The sequence below is a fragment of the Megalops cyprinoides genome, chromosome 19 (genome assembly GCF_013368585.1).
Source record: "Megalops cyprinoides isolate fMegCyp1 chromosome 19, fMegCyp1.pri, whole genome shotgun sequence".
Taxonomy (NCBI): Eukaryota; Metazoa; Chordata; class Actinopteri; order Elopiformes; family Megalopidae; genus Megalops; species Megalops cyprinoides.
In genome coordinates, this window is record NC_050601.1 from 12,628,238 (window position 1) to 12,646,900 (window position 18,663).

Below are 18,663 nucleotides of genomic sequence, written 5' to 3' on the forward strand. Positions count from 1 at the left end.
TCATATGATGATAATGTATGCATATATGGCATGTACGGAGTGACACTGACATACGCTGGTGTGCAAGTCTCACAGGTAGTTAACAGTAATTCGATCTCTGCCCTTCATATGAATTCTTCATGAACATACGGTGTAAAGGATCAAACAGTACCCACAGGATCCTTATGGTCCCTGAGACTCAGTATATACCACATGAGCGCGGAGCAGCTCTGAAACCCACGCAACTCTCCCATCATCGTGAATGCATTAACACAGGCATGTGACAAAGGAGCCAATCAGCTCCCAGCCCCTGTCAGCCTAATGAAGTAAACCGGTGGAACATGCATTTGCTGATCACAGAGGCAGAGTAGATAGGCTGGAGGGGTGAGAGTAATGCCTTTGTCATGCAGACAGGTGAATATAAACGTCAGTGTGTGTAACTGAAAACAGCTAGTTCACTGCAACTGAAAAATCCTGTAATTCCATTGTGTGAGAGAAATTGTAGGAGGATATACCTAAGGATAAATACCTGCCAGCTTCTAGCCTTTCTCATCTCAGACAAGGTCAATTTCAACATTACAATATAGAAAGGAAGGTACAGAAAGAAAGGACACAGAACCGAGGTTACCACTTTAGAATGTAAAACAGGTGGTCTATTAAGTAGTTTGGTCATTTCTCCTCTTAGTTCACCCACTGACATTTGAAGGACATTTCACATAAGCATGTCTTACATATCAGTTTCTTACACTAAGATCCCCCTGCAAATCCCACTGTGAAGAAATGTATGGCATTGATCTTGCCCCCTCCTGCTTTCTGGCACGCGTTGCAGCAGCATGTCATATTGTCCGCCGAGCACAGCGCGCACCATTCAGGCTGTTAATAAGCAGTGTTGCCGGGAGATAAAAGCATGTTCCTCCCGTGGTGATGGCAGATGGTTATGTAACTGAGGGAGAGGGGAGCTGCTCTGTGCCCAGGAGCACAGTCACTTGTCATTAGAACAGGAGGGAGGGGCGCAGTGAGGCGGCACAGGCATTGATTAACACTGCACTCCTGTCACTCTCCCGTCGAAACTCCACCCTCTGCGGCCAGCGGGAAACTGACTCACTCGGCAAAGGACCCCCGGAGTGAGCAACAACTCTGGCTCACTTCCCCTCCATGGTCATTGCACAAAAATACAAAAAAAAACAGGTAAAACACTGAAGTGAAAATGCAGGGGCTAAGGACGTACAGTTCTATCAGAAAGGTCTTCCTAAGTCTCGCGTCTTCAAAATAGATGGTGCTTCAACGAAAGGAGGCCCGACTCAAGCTTTTCCAGCAGACACCTCCCTATCCCTTCTCATTATCATCAGGACACTGTCAAAACAGCTGTCATCTGATTTTGTGGGTCTAGTTTATTGTAAAACCTTTATTCCAAAGAAGACCTGAGTTGAAGTGTAAGTGTGTGTGTGTATTTGTAAACTACACCTAATTTGGGTGATGTCATAAAGCAGAAGGACCACACAGAGACAAACTGAGACACTCATAATATTTTGGACAAATTAATCAAAAACATTTTATTTGGCAATTTCCTTTGTAATATTTTATACATATAAGTACTGAGATCTAATTAAAATGCATCTTTACAATAGGCACAAAATAGGCACATTACATTTCAGCCCCACAACCCCACCCTCAACATTCATCCTAATCCCAAATCCCACCCCATGTCCCCGGCTCACATGTTCCCCACAGTGACCAGTGATTCTCCCCTTGCAGAAAGCACATCTTCCGTTAACCCCCCACCCCATAATCATGTCTGGAGCAGCACAGCTCCACTACCAGTGAGTGAAGGCACAGAGAGCGGCCGAGCATTCATCACAGGAACTCCCAGTCCACACTCACTGAGATGGGAGCTGAAAGCGGAGCTCCTTTTGGCTAATGGTGACTCAGGCATGCTGCAAGGAATGAGCCGCAGTGGCCTCTCCGCATTCAAAATGACAATCATCTGAATAAAAGGAGGCGTATATCTTTATCAGCTCATCGGTGAAACAGACATGCACCATCCCTGTATTAAAGAAACATCTCACAGGGGTAGGCGAGCATATGACTTAGGAAAACTGAAATCACAAAAGATGTGCTTTTGGCCGCATTCTGAATGGGCCCCAATTTATCATATTTTGGAAGGAAATGTTACAAAACCAAACTGAATAAAAGAACACTCAGAAAAGAAACAACCTTCCCAAGGTGGCCAGTTGCATGGGACAGGGGAGCTGTAAGGTAGGCAGAAGCTAGTTCACATACAGGAGAGTGGGTGTCAGAGGCCTTCTCAGGCCCTACTACAGAGAAGTCAGAGCTTTTAACACGCCATTTTTGTACGGATATGAGTGTGGCTGACATGAACATTTAACACCTATAGAGGAGAGTGGTTATGGGTACCTGGCATGGAATACATATGAAACAGACTGTGTTTGGGACCAAATTCAGTGCTGTGTCATAAGCAGCAGCGTTTCACATTTAATATCCCAAGAGACTGGCCACATAAAACTATGCAGATAGGTTCTGATATATAAAGGCAACTTTAATGGGCTCAGAAGATCAATCCCAAATCTCCTAACCGGACAATAATAAGCAAGCTACTCACTGCCATACATACATACAGTAGCCCCTTACAAGCTTAAGCTGGTCTGTAGTACCCACAGCAGTTTGTGAGACGTGTTATGAAAGAGAGTGCTATGCATCATAGGCACAGGCAGTAATTCTACTCATGTGTTATCACTTTTGGAAAATCATGGGGAATATTTTGTTTACTCAAATCTTAGCATTAATTTTCCCGAGAAAACCAAATGCTAAATTACAACTCCATATTTTGATTTTATGGTTCTGTTAGAGCCATTTCATCATCACCTATCTTTCAAAAAAGATGGAAAAAGGCAAAAACAAACACAAAAAAAACGCTTGACCGCTGTGAGGTCATTCCACTTATCCGAATCGTGTGTGGTGAGCCATACTCGCCCTTTTGAACTGGGAATCAAGAAAGAATCGTGTACACTTTCATGCTAAAGCAGATCAGTAGGAGAGGGCCAGGGCTCAGTTCTGGCCATCATCAAGAGTCTCTTTCACAAATGAAGCCACGTCTGTTTCCTTGGATTCATGTGTCTTGAAGAAGGGGTGTTCCTGTACAGGGGAGACCAATGCAACACAAAGGCCCAGATTAAACTCCTTTTGAAACTTTTTTCCCCCCCACTTTTTCTTATCACTGAAAACCATCTGTACATATAAAAATGTCACACTTCCTAAAAGGGCATGGTTCATTCATTATTGGACTGAATCTGGCTACTTGTATTGGTACAATTACATCTTCTCTCTGCCTTGTATATTCAGAAACATTCACGCACCCATGCACCTACACAGACGCACCATCGTTCTCGGCTCAAACTTACCATGAGTTCAAGGTAGCTCAATCTCTCTGAGGGATTCTTTTTCAAACTATAAAAAAGCACACATTTTAAATGAAACATTAGGGTTGATTACAACAAAGCAACGAAGAAAACGCAAAATGCTGTTCATGTTTCGAACAAAGCTACAAAGCAAACACAAAATGCTGTTCGTGTATCACCAGCCAATCTAATCTGGCTGTACATTTTGTTTCGCATTTTCCAGAATTTGCTCTGTGGCCAAACCAGGGCTCAGCAGTATGTTCGAATGTTCTAATGGTACAGATGGGTCTGAGGAAAAAGGGCCCTGCCCGCACCAGTGTGTTGTGAAGTCCACAAACTCCTTAGAGAAGCGGTCAGCGGGCAGCTGGGGGGACGGCTCCTCCACCACCTGCTTCAGCTGCTGGAAGGGAGTGCCCCAGGACTCGTAGGGGAAGCGCAGAATGGCCAGCTCAATCTGACAGAGACAAGATGTTACAAATGCAACTGCATCCTGGAATAGGCAGCTAGAAATATGTGGATATTATGATTATTATTTATGAGAAAAAATTATGCGAGAATGTTGATGTAACAAATCACAAAGAGCATAAGACTGGCACAAATCCACCAATATGAGATGAAAGACATTTCAGCAACACTGCTGACACCACAGAGTTTATTCATAATGCTTTCAGACATATTTTTGGCTTATGTGTTCAGGGTGATTTGTGATGCAACCTCAGCTGGGTTATTCTTAAAGCAGTCTTAAAAAAGCACAGCTGAAATAATAGGTGCATTTTCATTCATACCCCCTCTATCTACAGAACAAATGTTAGAAAAAGAGTAACAGCTTCGTTCTTATTACCATTATCACCTGAAACATATAAGCTTGCTTTTAAAACTGCTGGTGGTGTAAGTGTGTAGGCTAACAAAACTGCTCTGAATGACGCTCTGTGGCTCCTTAAAAGCTTCAGCGTCACAACCCAGACATTCTCTGATTTTATTTATTTATTTATTTTTTACACAACTGCTTTTCTAGCTATGCTAATAAGCTAATAATAATAATAATGTATCAGTGATATGTATGCAGGAATAAGGAAGGTGAATGAGTAAGGGGAGGAGTTTGTGTGTGTGTGTGTGTGTGTGTGCGCGCGCGCGCGCGCACGCGTACATGCATGCATGTATACATGTTTGTGTGTGGTGAGGCAGAGGACTGACCAGTGTGATTCCCAGACTCCACACATCCGACTTCACATTGTAGCCCTTTTGGCTGAGCTCTGGGTTGATCCTCTCCGGCTGTAGACACAGAAGAGAGGGACAGTCACAGTCACAGAAAGAGGAAGCTACATGTCAGGGAGGGGTCAGGGAACTGGCCTTGTACCCAAAATATTTCTGGTCCAAAAGCTGGGTGGAGTGCACCGTTAAAATGCATAGCCTTTTTTCTTATGTCAATTACAGTGGATGGCATGTACTGTCTGAGCATCAAACTCACCGCCATGTAAGGCTTGCAGCCGGCGTCCAGCGTCTTAGCCACGGAGTCCACCAGGTACCCACTGATGCCGAAGTCACACATCTTCACATGGCCCTCTTTGTTGATAAGGACGTTGGAAGGCTTCACATCTGATAAGGAGAGGGTATGTAAAAATTCATCCACACACACATGAAAGGGCTAGCTACCTGCAGCCTGCACAAATACATGAGAGGTGGAGCTGCATCCAAAATGAATAATTAATGCAGGAACTGGAGTAACCCATATCATATACCCAATACATGTATGAAACAACCACATGCCTTCATTCATCACAGCCAGACAACTGCAGCAGAACGAAGTACCATCAGAGGGCACCACTTACCTCTATGAATCACAGACAGCTTACTATGTAAATGTTCTAATGCTTTGACAATCTAGAAAAGAAAACAGGGGAGAGGGGATATTTTACAGTCCGTCCAAAACACACACTGATGGAACAAGAATACACAGTGAGAGTGTTTCAACAGCCAAGAGTTCTGGAGTGCTGTATTTATTAGCCATTTTCTTTAGTTAGAAAAAGGTTCATCATGTCAGAGCAGGCTAACAGCATGGGCTATAAGTATGGCTGAACAGAGGTTGTTCCTCTGGGTTCCTTAGAGCCATTATGTCACCTCTAAACCAGCCAACACTCACAGACGCTGAAATTTTGCCCAGGATGTCTTCAGGTATCTTCTTCCCTTTCTCAACCACTTTTTTGTAGAACTTGTCCAGTGAGGTGTCCATCAACTCCATGCAGATCCACACGTCCCCCTGAGGAGAGGACGACAGCACAGAGTCATCACCGATGACCTCAGCGTACCTGAGAGTCAACACTAGAGTGTCTCAGAAATGCTTTCATTGCATTCCTGTGCCTCAATCTCTTATGCAACAGTCACGGCGGCTGCACCTCTCTGAACAGGGCTCCATAGAAGGTGACAGTGTAGGGGCAGTCCACCGTCCTCATGGAGATGTCCAGGTCCATCAGTAACCTCTTCTGCTCCTGACAGTTGACCGTCGCTCTGATCCTCTGTGGAGACACCATCACTCTGTCTTTCTGAGACTGAACAGCATTTCTACTGTGCAACTGTAGCGCTAACATGTGCACTAAAGTAATAACAGTATAATGTGTGCACTGTATACTTAAAGACAAACAATACGATGCAATGCCAGAGAACTCATGTGTCAGCACATTCATTTCTGAACTCAAGCCACTAAACCTTTCCTCATAATTTTCAACATATGGAGGCTGATAAATCCTATGCTGTATTTATTGTCTGAGTAAAACAAAGACCATTAAAACTAACTATGATACTCTTGGACTGACATGTCATATGAATTATGTAGAATCCTCTGCAGAAATTCGTTGGCAAGTACAATACACATAAACACTTTAAAGCACAGGTACTCAGCTACAAGGTGGCTCCTGCCATTTGCTCTTCTAGCTGAAAATCCTCAGAAAATAATTTTTATTTGGCACAGTAGGTGACTACCATTTAAAACAGATTTATACTCATGTATACTGTATATAATAGTTATAGACTCAGCAGAGCTGGATGTATGTGTGAGATGGCATATCTCACCTTGACAGCCATGATGGTTCCACTTTGTGCATGTCGTACCCTCTCAACAACGCCGTACGCCCCACGTCCCAGCTCTGACAATGACACCAGGTCATCCGCCTGCACCTCGAAATTCTGCAAAGCAGAGAAAACTACACGCATGACATCCTGCTGCATTACCCTTATTGTATGTTTATGAGGTTTTTTTATCCATGGCTGCCATGTTACATTTGAACCCTTTGCACAGCTGGATAGTTGGTGATGTAATTCAGGTTAAGCACCATGTTCAAGGGTACGACAGCAGTGCAACCAGGATTCAAACCTGTAACCATCTGGTTCAAGTCCGGTTATTTCACTACTCCACATTGTAACCAATAGTCTATCCACACTAGTATGTTTATAAACTACAAATTACAATGTGGAGTAGTAACTACAGGTTACATGATGACATTCTTATTTCTGTGAGAAACAGGTAAAGCCCATTGTATTCACAAACAATGACTACAAACTTCCTGTAAATGTATTAGGCCTCATAAATCAGGACAGTGAGGCAGATACTGCAGCCACATTCACAAACTACACCAATGTAACAATTGTTTTGAGCCCACCCTAGTCAGGATGAGTCACACAGGATACTGGGGGGAAGTGCAGTCAGGGAATGACACTGCAGACATTTCTTGTAATACACAGACAATAAAGACAAACATTTCCTGCAGACTGTTGTGATTTATAAATGATCCTTGACCGTAAGCAACCATTACAATTCAGGACAGAACGATTTCAATATGTGTTTTTCCACATATTAATTTTGTCATTTCCAGCAGAAACCTTTTACTGGTTTTAAATTACGGACACCGTTACAACCCTGGCCTGCACCCTGTTATGTTTGTCAGAGTGGGAAGAAGAACAAGAACAGATTGTTTTTGCCAATGCAACTTTATCCACCCTTTGGTTCAAGGAATGATCACACTCCACTGCACATGTGCACCTTTCCTTCTTCCGATTCTCATACGCAAGTTCTCGAGTAAACTACATCTCCGCTACAAAGCCGCTCCTCTGTTCGCGTCAGGTCTTGTGCAGTCCATACAAGGTCTGGGCCTCGGTACAGAGCAAAAGCACAACTGAAAAGCTTACACAATGCACTGCACGTATTGTGTAATCACCACGCTCACCTATCTACAAAATGAGATGCTCTGACTCGCTTTGCACTCCCTCTGGCCTCCTTGACCTTAACCTTGTTTGGCTTGGCTTGGTACATCATAAATATTTTCAAGGTTCTATGGAGCCACAGATTACAGACCTGGGCCGGGTTATTTCTTACTGTCCTTAAATCAATTACTCCATCCTTAATCAGAGCATGTAGACAGTCACGAGCTTCTCTGTTCGGAAGCCTAGCTCTGGCTTTGAGGAAAGAGAAACTGAGCTTGGGGCCCTTAAAGAAAATGAAATTACAGAGGGAAGGTCAAAAAGGGATACATCAAGTTAATCTCCGAAGCTTCCGAAAGACGGTGAAAAAATGTAAACCTCTTAAGAACCAGCCTGGTTCATTTGTTTGCATGAGGCCTGCAACCACAGAAGGCTGGCACCCTTCCCAAGATGCACTGCAGCCAAGTTCCAGTTGGATCAGAACTCCCAAGCCTCCTTCTGTGACGCATTCCAGGAATTCAGTGTCACGTTGCCCCGTCCCTGGAGTCTGTCTCAGGCTGCAGCCAACGCAGCGGGCGATGTGTGAACTTCACTCGCACCGTCCACCTCAGAAGCGTCCTCTCTGGATTTCAGCAGAGCATAATCCTTATATTTTGTCCTACCCAGACAAACAACCGTGATCTTCCCGTTTTATCAGAAGTGTAACTGCTGTGTTGTGCACCAACAATAGCCACACCTGTTGACTCTGGATTCAAGCAGTACTAGTCACTCAGTAAAACACGCAAGACAGATAGAGCTCCACTATATGCCAGCATGTAGCCAGTAAAATCACATCACTGACTTGTCCTTCCCCCTCACTAATATAAATTAGGGCTTCAAAGGTAAGAAGCATTCAAGATCATGTTTTATGGCCCCATAACTACTGTCTACCACTCTTACTGCCAACCACTTACATCACAACATGATCATAGCAGAGACGGGGGGGGGGGGGGGGGGGGTATGGCCATCTCCTATACTGGTAAATCACAGTAAGCGACAAACACATACGCTCCGTAAGGTCACTTCTTTACCACAACTTTAGCTACATGAAATATGTGGTACACATAGTAATGTGTTCCAGGTCTTCAGAAAATGGGAGTAATAAAAAAAAAACAAGATAATCTCTTGTTGTATAAGAGATTATCTGGTTTTCTTAATTGCTCCCATTTGCAACGTTGCCTCTCATGTCTGCATAATAAACATTCTGATCATACATCAGTTAAGATGCATTCATGGACACAGCTCATTACAAGTACTGTAACTGTCACTGCATTAGCTCCAACTGTTCATGTCACTGTATGATCTTAATGGAGAACGATGTACTTGGATCACCTGCCTGGAAAAAGTGCTCCATTTATCAGATAAAAAGAACACAGCCTGGAAAAAACTGACTGTGCCAACTGAATTTCAAAAGCCACTTAAATCTGTCACTTCCTTAGCATGTACTGCTGTGGGTTGTTCTGAATTACTTCCTGACCTCAAAAAGCTCTCTATCCCACACTTTCCAGCAGGCATTAGACCCACCCCCTTCCCTGAAATAAGGAGGTATAAATATGCTCAATACCACCACATGTATCACTGAGCTGACCTGCTAGTGCCAGTGCTTACACAGGCTCGGTGTGTGTGTGTGTGTGTGTGTGTGTGTGTGTGTGTGTGTGTGTGTGTGTGTGTGTGTGTGTGTGTGTGTGTGTGCGCACTCAGCTCCAGGATTGCTGACTTCATTTTAGCTGCAAGGCTCACACATGGAGACCAGCTCTGCTTGAGATACCCCCCTCTAAACTACACCTCAAGATAGGGTGCCATTTCCAGAATTTTTTCTGCAATCTGATTGGCCAACAGCCACTCACCTTGTCTCCTATAGTGATGAAGGTCCTTGAGTCTAAGTTTCGAGGAGGCCTGCAAATAGAACAGCAGTTATAAGGCTGCAGAGTCTAAAGCTAGGCTGTATGAATATAGAGCAGAAATTTAATAAGACTACAATCAGATACAATAATTCAGTAAGGTGGGAAGGAGTATTGCCAGACTGATTCCAGTTGCCCATATTAGTAGTCTCCATTGACAAACTTCTCTCCAGAGTTCAAGCTCTGGACAAGGCAGCAGAAATAATAATGTGCAATGAGGAGATGGTAAGTGTTACTGTGAGATTTATACCGCCAGAGCCACCCCAACATCTCAGGTTTCCCCTCATACTTTACATTATAACTCAATTTGCTCAACTGTAACTGGTCTCTGCGCCAGCTGGCTGCAGCCAAACAGAAACACTCACACAGGGTTGGGCTCCTTCTTGAAGGCTTCATCTGGCATCTTCAGTCCATGCTTTTTCTTTCTCCCTGTGGAGAAACGCATTCATGTGTTAGACTGCAAAAGCCAGGGAAAGAGAATCTAGGCAAGCCTGTGAAGCATGTGTCAGCGACAGCCCCCATTCTGCCCGGATGTGTTAGTGAGCTGATGGTCATACCAGATAAAGGCCACAGCAGCCTTAAGAGTGAGTTGATCACATTTCTTTTTTTGGTTCACACGAAGGCGACTTCAGCACATTCCATGTTCCGACAGATTTGAAAATAAGGGTGGTGCTGCAGGCCTAGATGGCGTTACATGCAGATCCTCCACAATCCCCCTTATTTGTATTTACACATGGAAATGTACTTCAAGGTCATGTGTAATTATTCATGTGCAGGTCACTCCAGGGTATGTGCATTGCATTTGGAATAGTACAGTCCCTCTGTCGTGTATATTGCGCTGCACTTACGTGTTTATCTAGGCATGCACTTGTGATCTCTGCACTATGTTGGCACTGGCGCTTGTTCATATGTGATTGGTGGTGTCCTGTTTGTTCAACGTTTAATGCCGCTTTATTAGATGCAATCCGGAAGCCGCTCTGGATACGGGCGTCTGCTAAATGACATTAATGTAATGCAGTGCAATGCAATGCAATAGTACATCTGCAATGCTCTGGGAGCCTCCAGGGTCTGAGTCTGAGGCCAGCCTTACCCCTATAAGAAGGGTTTACTATCCCAGATTATTAATAACAGGTGAGCAGCCAGGGCCAAGGAAAGGATAAACAGAACAGTATTAAAAACCACTGACAAGTAAACTGTGCACGTTCCTTTAAGCCTTCCTCCATGTAAAAATGTTTTGGAGGAACAGTTCCAGAGTTGTTACAGTCCATTCCTGATCTAGAGCCAAAGGTGTGAAAATACGTCTATACTAATGAACACCTTTCCGTGTAAGGACCCAAATAAAAACAAATACTCATTTTTGCTAAGAAGGCGTGAGCTATTAAGAAAAAGGAGAGGTGAGGGCTGAATTCATTCATTCAGAAAATTTGGCCAGGCAGCAGAGCATTTTTAGCTGCTGGAGCTGGCGGTGTGTTTGTGTGTGTGTGTGTGTGTGTGTGTGTGTGTGTGTGTGTGTGTGTGTGTGGGGGGGGGGGGGGGGGGCGTCATTACGTCTACGAGGTGCGAATCCACACCACAACCAACAGCCTCCGCTGCTGCCCCAGCAATGGCATCTACAAATAGGGCTGGAAGAAGTGACGGCGGCCCCTGCCAGCATTTTCAGCCAAATGCATTTACCCCCACCCCCACTTCTAAATTTAAATGTGGAGCCCTGGCAACATGCTCCATTTCCGAAAGGCTCCACAGCAGCAGCACCACCACCGCTGCCGCAGCTGCTCTCCAAACCTGCAGCTCATCACAGCTGCTCCTGCGCTCAGAACCACAGCACACCGAGACGCGCACCTCTGCAAGACTCACAGCTCCACACCTGGCCCATGGACACACACCTAGGTCGTTTCATAATTTTCTTTTGAAGATTAACCGGGGATTTCAGCACCGATGTTAGGCTAAACAACTCACTGACCTGCAAAAGTAATGACTTGGAAGACCTCTCCATAATGCCTGGGAATGTATAATATCCAAAATAAAGAGAATAGGTATTTCACTGTATGGCAAAACATATTGCTTAGATGTACACTATCAACTACTGCCACTATCAAATGTGCAACTTTTTGTACATATTTACATTGAATACATTTTACAATGTATTCAACCATACATGCATACAAGGACATTCACTGTCCTTACATTTGACATCAAAAGATTAATATGAGGCAGTACAGACTGTCTTATTTCTGGATATTTCTACACATACATGTTTAAACACTGTAGAACAACAGTACTTTCTGTGTATAGTCCCCCTTTTTAGGAGAGCATAAGTGCTGGGAAACTGATATTTTAAAGTAAATTAAACAAGTATAACGGTTAGTATCTGGTCACATCTCCCTTAAATGCAAAAACTGCATTGAGCCTGCAACGCACTGACATCACCAGACTCTTGGCATTTTAATTTGAGATACTTAGCCAAGCCTACAGCACATTTCAACATTTCCTAGCTTTCTGTAAAGGCTCGCTATATTAGCATGTATCAGCAAGGTGAATTCAACATGCTGACTGAGGCCTACGCAGTACATTTCCCTGACGGGACGCCATGCATAAAAGGCCCGGTGAGGTCTGCAGGCAGTAGAGTTGAAGGTTATGGCCAACCCTGGGGAACTACACAGGTTCACACCTCTGAAAGCAGGATACAAAAATGACACCTTAACAAACTGGCTGAGGCCTCTCTTGAACCACACTGTCGCAGGGGGAAGTGAAAGGGTGATGGCCTGTAATACACCAGTACACCACTAAACCAAATTCAGGTGCTGGTGCTGTGGCCCAGTGTTTTGTGGCAGGATGTTATCACCCGAGTCCTCCCAATGCTTTAATAAACTACTTCCCTGTCTGACTTAAGCAATCCTTTGTAAGAATGTTGTACATACCTCCCTCCTATGGATTTGTTCTCCTATGCAGCCACATACGCTTGTATATACAATGACTTTTGTGCAAAAGTCAGCACTCTTGTTTTTTCCCTTTTCTCCATTTTTTATTTCTTTCCTATTTAAAGTGCAGAGCTCCATAACATGGAAGTGAGCCTTTTTTGTGATGTTTATTTGGCAGACATTATTATTCAGAGTGACTAATGGCATGATACATGCTTAATCACATGAGCTCAAGAACAAGAAGAACGTGGCTAATGACACAGTAACTGAGCATCACCCTGAAAAACAGCATACAAGTAGATCATAATTATGTTTAACAGCAATATCATACAAATGCACACAGAACATACTAATCTAAAAGGAGCAACATGATCTTATAGTATACTTTAAAGATGCGCACTTGCAGAATACGGTATTCTAGAATGAAAAGTCCCTGAACATGCTGTTGTTGAATGCAGTTCCAGAAAAAAGCAGGCCTAGAATTCAAACTTCCTTGAAACTCAGACTGAAACCTTTGTTCTGGTACAGGGGGAGACACTGAAAAGTTGTAGCACTTTTTATGAATCTGTGGAATTTCCAAGTCATGCTTAAGACTGTCTGACAACCGAAAAATTTATGCATTTCATGTAGCGACTTGTTGACGCTCACGGCGGCAACAGGGAAAGCAGAGCACACAAACTTGGGAGAAGGGGAGAAAAAAATGAAGAGAGAAGAGGGAAAAAAACACATTATGAAAGTTGTGACTGCAAGACTTTTAGTGCGCTTGTTTCCTTTTTCAATGCTCGATGCCCGCAGCTCGTTGACATTCCACGGATTATCTCCTGAGAGCGTTAACTCCGGGTGAGACCAAAGCGGAGGGGCCAAAGGGAAAACACTGGTGTGCAGTGGGGAGGGTCAACGGTGGGCGGACGGCCGGGTGCCAGCTCTGCCTCTGTCCCACTCCTGGAAGTGCGTACAGAACGTCCTGATGGACAGCTGTCGTCTTCAGCCCGCGGCCTCACCCTGGCTGCAGGCTGCTGCTCTGTGCCACCCAACCGTGCAAAGCCAAAATTTATATTCACTATCAAACCAGCGTGCACTGCCAAAGTGTTCGGCATGCCACTTCGCCAGTTTGTTGTTGTATGCTGTTCTGGAGAACAAAGCATCGGGAAATCAATGTATCAGCCTCGACGAAAGCACACCCCTGCACACTTACCTTCTTTTCTCTCCATGAACTCAGTGATGTGAACGGCTGTGCTGTCCTCTAAGAGGAAGTGTGCACTGCTCGCCAGTCACACAAACCTTGCGGCACAAAAAAAAAAAAAAACAAGAAATAATAAAATCTGTTTTTCCCTCAGATTCTACAAAAAGCTAAATCCATGCACAGAGCAGTACGTGCTGTTCTCCTCTGTCTCCCTGCAGGCCTCCGCCAGTTTGCAGCTTGCTTTTTGCAGCGAGTCAGGGTTAACTCCTTGTTGACGGGCTCTGCAGAACGAGCTCAGACACTGACAATGGAAGGGCGTAGCAGCAGGGCTGTGACCTCAGCACAGGAAGCTGGAGGGCTGCCTTACCAGAAGGGGGGGGGGGGGGGGGGCAATGAAGTTCCACTAGCGTACCAACGGGGAGCTGCCACAGGCAGGATGCAGCGTCACCAGCTGCACAACATTACCAAGAACTGAACAAAAAAAAAAAAAAAAAAAAAACAGCTCTGCTTCCGGTCAGAAACTCACTTTGGTGCCTCTGTGATTTTTGTTATGTTGAAGTAGCACAATGCGTTGCGGCTCTCTCTTTACTCCCAATTCAACTGTGGCTTGTGGTTCCATTTCCTTACAATTAATACAGAAAGTACCAAAGAAGGTGTACGGTAATGAGTCTAACAAAAAAAAAAAAAACATCCTTCCACTGAAATAAAAAACTGGCACACAATAGATGACGTTTTCCTCCTAGCCCTAAACCTACCCTGCCCCTTCATCTTGAAAGCGGCTGGAAAAAAAGCAATCGTTCAAATAAGTGACGGTGGTGAATAATAATGCAATGGGAAATCGTGTGCCTCCTGTCCTCTCGCCTCCAAAATGCAGCACACCTGTCTGAGCAGAAGGGGACCTTGCAGCACGTGCTCCGAACAACACCAAGCAACTCCCACACTCAGGCAGACCTCCTGCGAGGAGTCGTTGGGGTCAGGCATCTCCTCTACCTCCTTAAGGACCACTCATATGGTGAGAAGACGCGCAGACATGTGCAGAAGATTAAGGCGGCTGGCAAGGATTGCAACATTGCCTCAATCTGCGGATAAGAGCAGCGTACTGCGGATCGTCGCTTTCTTACAACAAAGTTCCAGGCCACCACCTGCGTTGGTGAGCTCATTGTTAAACGAGCAGGCTAAGTGCATTCAACTCTAAAGCACAGGCCTCCTCTATTACAGCATTCCCCTGGGCTCCATCACATGGGTGTGTGGGCTCGCCACGCTGTGCCTCCAACCCACATGCAAACAACTGCTCAGTCACGCAATCCCTGGGCCTACTTTTACGCTCTCATTTGGTTACTATGACCACACTCTGTCATCCAATCAGGGACAGAGAGGGGGGGAAAAAAGGCCAATAGGAAGTACATTTACCTGCTGATGTTTGTTTTACATGTGCAATATTGGTCTGTGGGAATCTTGAGGCTGCAATTAACAGTGACCCCTGCACTGACAATGATAATGCACTGAGTTTGGCCTGCGGAAAGAGCCTGATGGGAGAAGGTTTTGCATAGATTGCAGGACTTTGTGCCTCACTGTGACACACTAAACTATAAGTACCGGTCATTCGCTTTTGTCTGCAGGTAAACGTATGGTATCCACTCCCATCCTGCATACATCCTGAAAACCATGTATGTAAGCGGGACTTCGCTGAATGAATGTCTCTACAGTCATCTGACAGTGTGACCACTGGCTACTGCCCTAACCCTTGTTCAACAACAGATGTAACTGAAAGAAAGTCCATTTCCCTCGATTTCTACAAAACTGCAAGGGGTCTAAAAGTCAAAAAAGCATCAGCTCAGACCAGCTGTTTTCCAACAGCAGTGCCACAGCATTCTTTTCAATTCCTAGACAAAAAGCAGACCAGTCAGATGTCAGAGGTCAGAGCTTGCTTTCTTCTGAGTTTCCCCCCTGCCTTTGCCTACCTGACCTGGTCTATGACTTTTGTATACATTAATGAACTTTTATGACAAACAACTCTCTCTGCGACCCTCCTCACACTGTCTGTGCCATCTGTTGCTCAGGGGAGCACAGGAGACAACATCCTGCCTCTGGTGCCACGATGCCATAAACCAAAAACTCTCCCTTCCTCCACCACTGCTTCTGTGATGAAGTAAGCCATGCCCATGATCAAGTGGCATAAATAAAGCTCTAAACGGCCTCCCATCCAAACTGCTCACCTGCCCAGAACGGCCAAAAACATAAAGATCTTCTAACTGACCGTCTTCTAATTACATCAGAGCCAAAAATTTCCATTTTGAGTCCAAAATGGGATATTACTTTTTATTGTTTCTGGTCACATTCTGCAGACAAACAAAAGCCTGGCATGTTTTAACTTTAGTGCCATTCATGAAAAAAAAAATTCACGATCAACTGCTTATGTACGTGCAGTCCCGAAGATTTTGTATGGCTTATTATCAATAATCCTAAATAAAGTTCTCACCCCTTGCAGTAATCTGACGTGCACCATGCTTTCTTTAGGACGATACCTTTAGCAACAAACACATAAAGGAAGATACTAATTTCACTGAAACTCTATGAGGCAATAATATCCTCTCTTTCCCATACTTCCACCATTCATTCAAAAGTTGCTTTGCGTCCCTCTGACACAGGCAAAGACACAAGCACTCCTCTCACGAAGCACAATATCATACATTCTCCAGGTTCACAAGTGGGTCAGGATTCACATCCAGGGCCATCATGAGTGTGAGGCTCCTCCTCATAATGGCCAAATTAATGGAGTATGTCAGCAATACAAGCGATAACTTGCATCTCCATATTGCCTTTCATCCAAAGATGAAAGTGTACTGATGAAAGTGCGCAGTGCTCTGCAATACCAAAAGACAATGGTTTTTACTTGCCAACTGTGAGATAACTGTACTGCTATGGTATCAATGCCCAATTTTAAATTGTACTCAACACAGATATGACATTTTTCAGTTTAAAAATTAACTTCTTAATGTCACAAACGTTTATACTTAAAATGTTTTTTTAATATATAAAGTTTGGTAGAACTAATGAAAGAGAATCCAGAGAAAATGCTTGCTGCTTAGCTAGGTAGATATTGCATAATGTTAATATAAATGCTCTTCATTCTCACTTAATCATGGTAATAAGACTTTGACATAAAGGGGACAAAAACACAAAGAATAGAAACATCCTATGTAGCTAACATTGCTAATCGGCAGTGAGCAGGCAGCATGTAGCCTAGTACGCTAAATGTGTAGATACCTTGTTAGCTATCTTTATTTCTCCATTGTCTGTGTGATCAAACAGGCAACTCATAATTTGAGAGCAATCTGAAAATCTCTTACGGGAAATGTTCGCGTCATTATTACTATCAAGGCCCATTCATTCACTGATTCTCAACTTCATGGTTGGCTACCACATTCAGTTCCGGATTCGGTCACTGCCCTTCCCTTTAAGATTGCTAGCTACCAAGCAAGCGAAGACAGACTTGTAAAGCAAATTCAACAACCATCTAACGTTAGGTAGCAAGCGGTTTCTCCTTTCAATTTCACTTGTTGCGCAACAGAACCGGAACTTTCTGTACGGTCGTTTTACTTGGCAATAACATCAAACTCTTTTCATGTATCGTATATATCCAATTGCATTAGCTAGCTCAATTATGCCCCAAAGTTAGACGCCCCTGGTTAGAATCTGAACAAATCAGAAATCGAGCCAACTTACCTAAACTAGCTAGTTGCATACCTTACAGAATTTGCTTGTTTGTCGATGTTCTGAAAAGCACTGTAGCAAGCTGCTAAACTACCTTTTCTAGTGTGCATTTAGCGAACTAGCTATATAGTTAGCCATAGAAAAATAAACTTCCATCAACACCTAGCTCAATCGGACAACAAGGCAATGGGCAGACCAGCTAGCTAGGTAACTGTTAGCAAGCTACAGATCAGTGAAATTTTCTCAACCATGCCTAGCTGTAGCTGGCTATTAAGGTACCACACTAATTGTAAGACCAGTGCAATTTTTTTTTCTTCAAAAAACAAATGCGTTAGCTATCTCTTACCTGTGCTTCTAGACAGTGACATGTTGAGTCTCCGGCCCACGCAGTGCTGAAAGCCGTTTTGGAATGCTCAGTGCACTCAAACTCGCTGTTGCACACAAAATGCACGTAACTAGCAAGCTAGTTTACTTAAAAAATTGAACTAGCGGCAAATAAATACTGCTCACTTCACACAAGTGAATCCGGAAGATTCACAGAAACTGCAAGAAGGGCTTGGCCAGCTGCATCAGGTATTGTCAGAATCTGAGGCTGCAAAGATCCATGTTTGTCCCAGAACAAAAAATACCAGAATTAGCTAATTTCATACCTGTGCACCCTCACTGCACAAAATAAGTTTTAGCTACTGGCTGTAGATGCGTAGCTAGATTGCTTGGTTTTGTTCTGTAGCTACACTGGGTCATTCATGAGAAAACTTACTGAAATGTGCTTAAAATTAATCTCTAATAATAAAAAATAAATGTGCAGCAGAAACCCCAGCCCCGGTGCAAAAAGAAGTTGCCTTTTGACTTTGTTCGTTTCCCTAACGCAGTGACTGGAGGAGTAAAGAATGACGTCATCTGAAAACGCAATAAAGAGCTGCGCAAATAGGAAAACGAGGGATTGTGCTTGTCCAATGAGGCGCCTGAAAAGAGGAGCTGGGTGCCCGACCAAATTTTGATTACTTAGCTACATGTTTGTGTCACAGCTGAATCCGAATACTAAATACAAAATGTATGAAAGAAACTTAAAGAAATTATCCAATGTATGCTCACTTCTACAATAGTAAGAACAGAAAACAAAGTTACAATGCAGGGATTTTGATGTATACAATACCAACTAATTCTGCAATATTTATTTTTATCAAATAGTTTATCAAGGTTAGATGAACCATCACGTGAGACGTTGTTGTTGGCCAGAGATGCTTCACTGGTACCGATTAAATAAAATGGGTGACTAACTTGTTAAAACTAATGCACCACTTTGAATATGATCAATATGT

At 43.8% G+C, this 18,663-nt stretch overlaps 1 protein-coding gene across 2 annotated transcripts; it reads right to left on the reverse strand.

Annotated features, from left to right (window-relative positions):
* Window positions 1-2,615: 2,615 nt before the first annotated feature.
* Window positions 2,616-18,204, reverse strand: LOC118794979 (dual specificity mitogen-activated protein kinase kinase 3-like). 2 transcript variants are annotated; one of them, XM_036553293.1, is made up of 13 exons: window positions 17,688-18,204; window positions 13,640-13,725; window positions 9,892-9,955; window positions 9,473-9,521; window positions 6,462-6,575; window positions 5,789-5,908; window positions 5,536-5,652; window positions 5,225-5,276; window positions 4,864-4,991; window positions 4,590-4,667; window positions 3,710-3,849; window positions 3,399-3,444; window positions 2,616-3,132 (listed from the first exon to the last, which is right to left on the reverse strand). In XM_036553293.1, exons 2-13 carry the CDS (start codon window positions 13,653-13,655, stop codon window positions 3,046-3,048), a joined length of 1,011 nt encoding a protein of 336 aa, XP_036409186.1. In that variant the 5' UTR covers window positions 13,656-13,725; window positions 17,688-18,204; the 3' UTR covers window positions 2,616-3,045. The 2 variants fall into 2 exon arrangements, with proteins under 2 accessions (XP_036409186.1, XP_036409185.1); XM_036553292.1 differs by lacking the exon at window positions 13,640-13,725.
* Window positions 18,205-18,663: the final 459 nt, after the last annotated feature.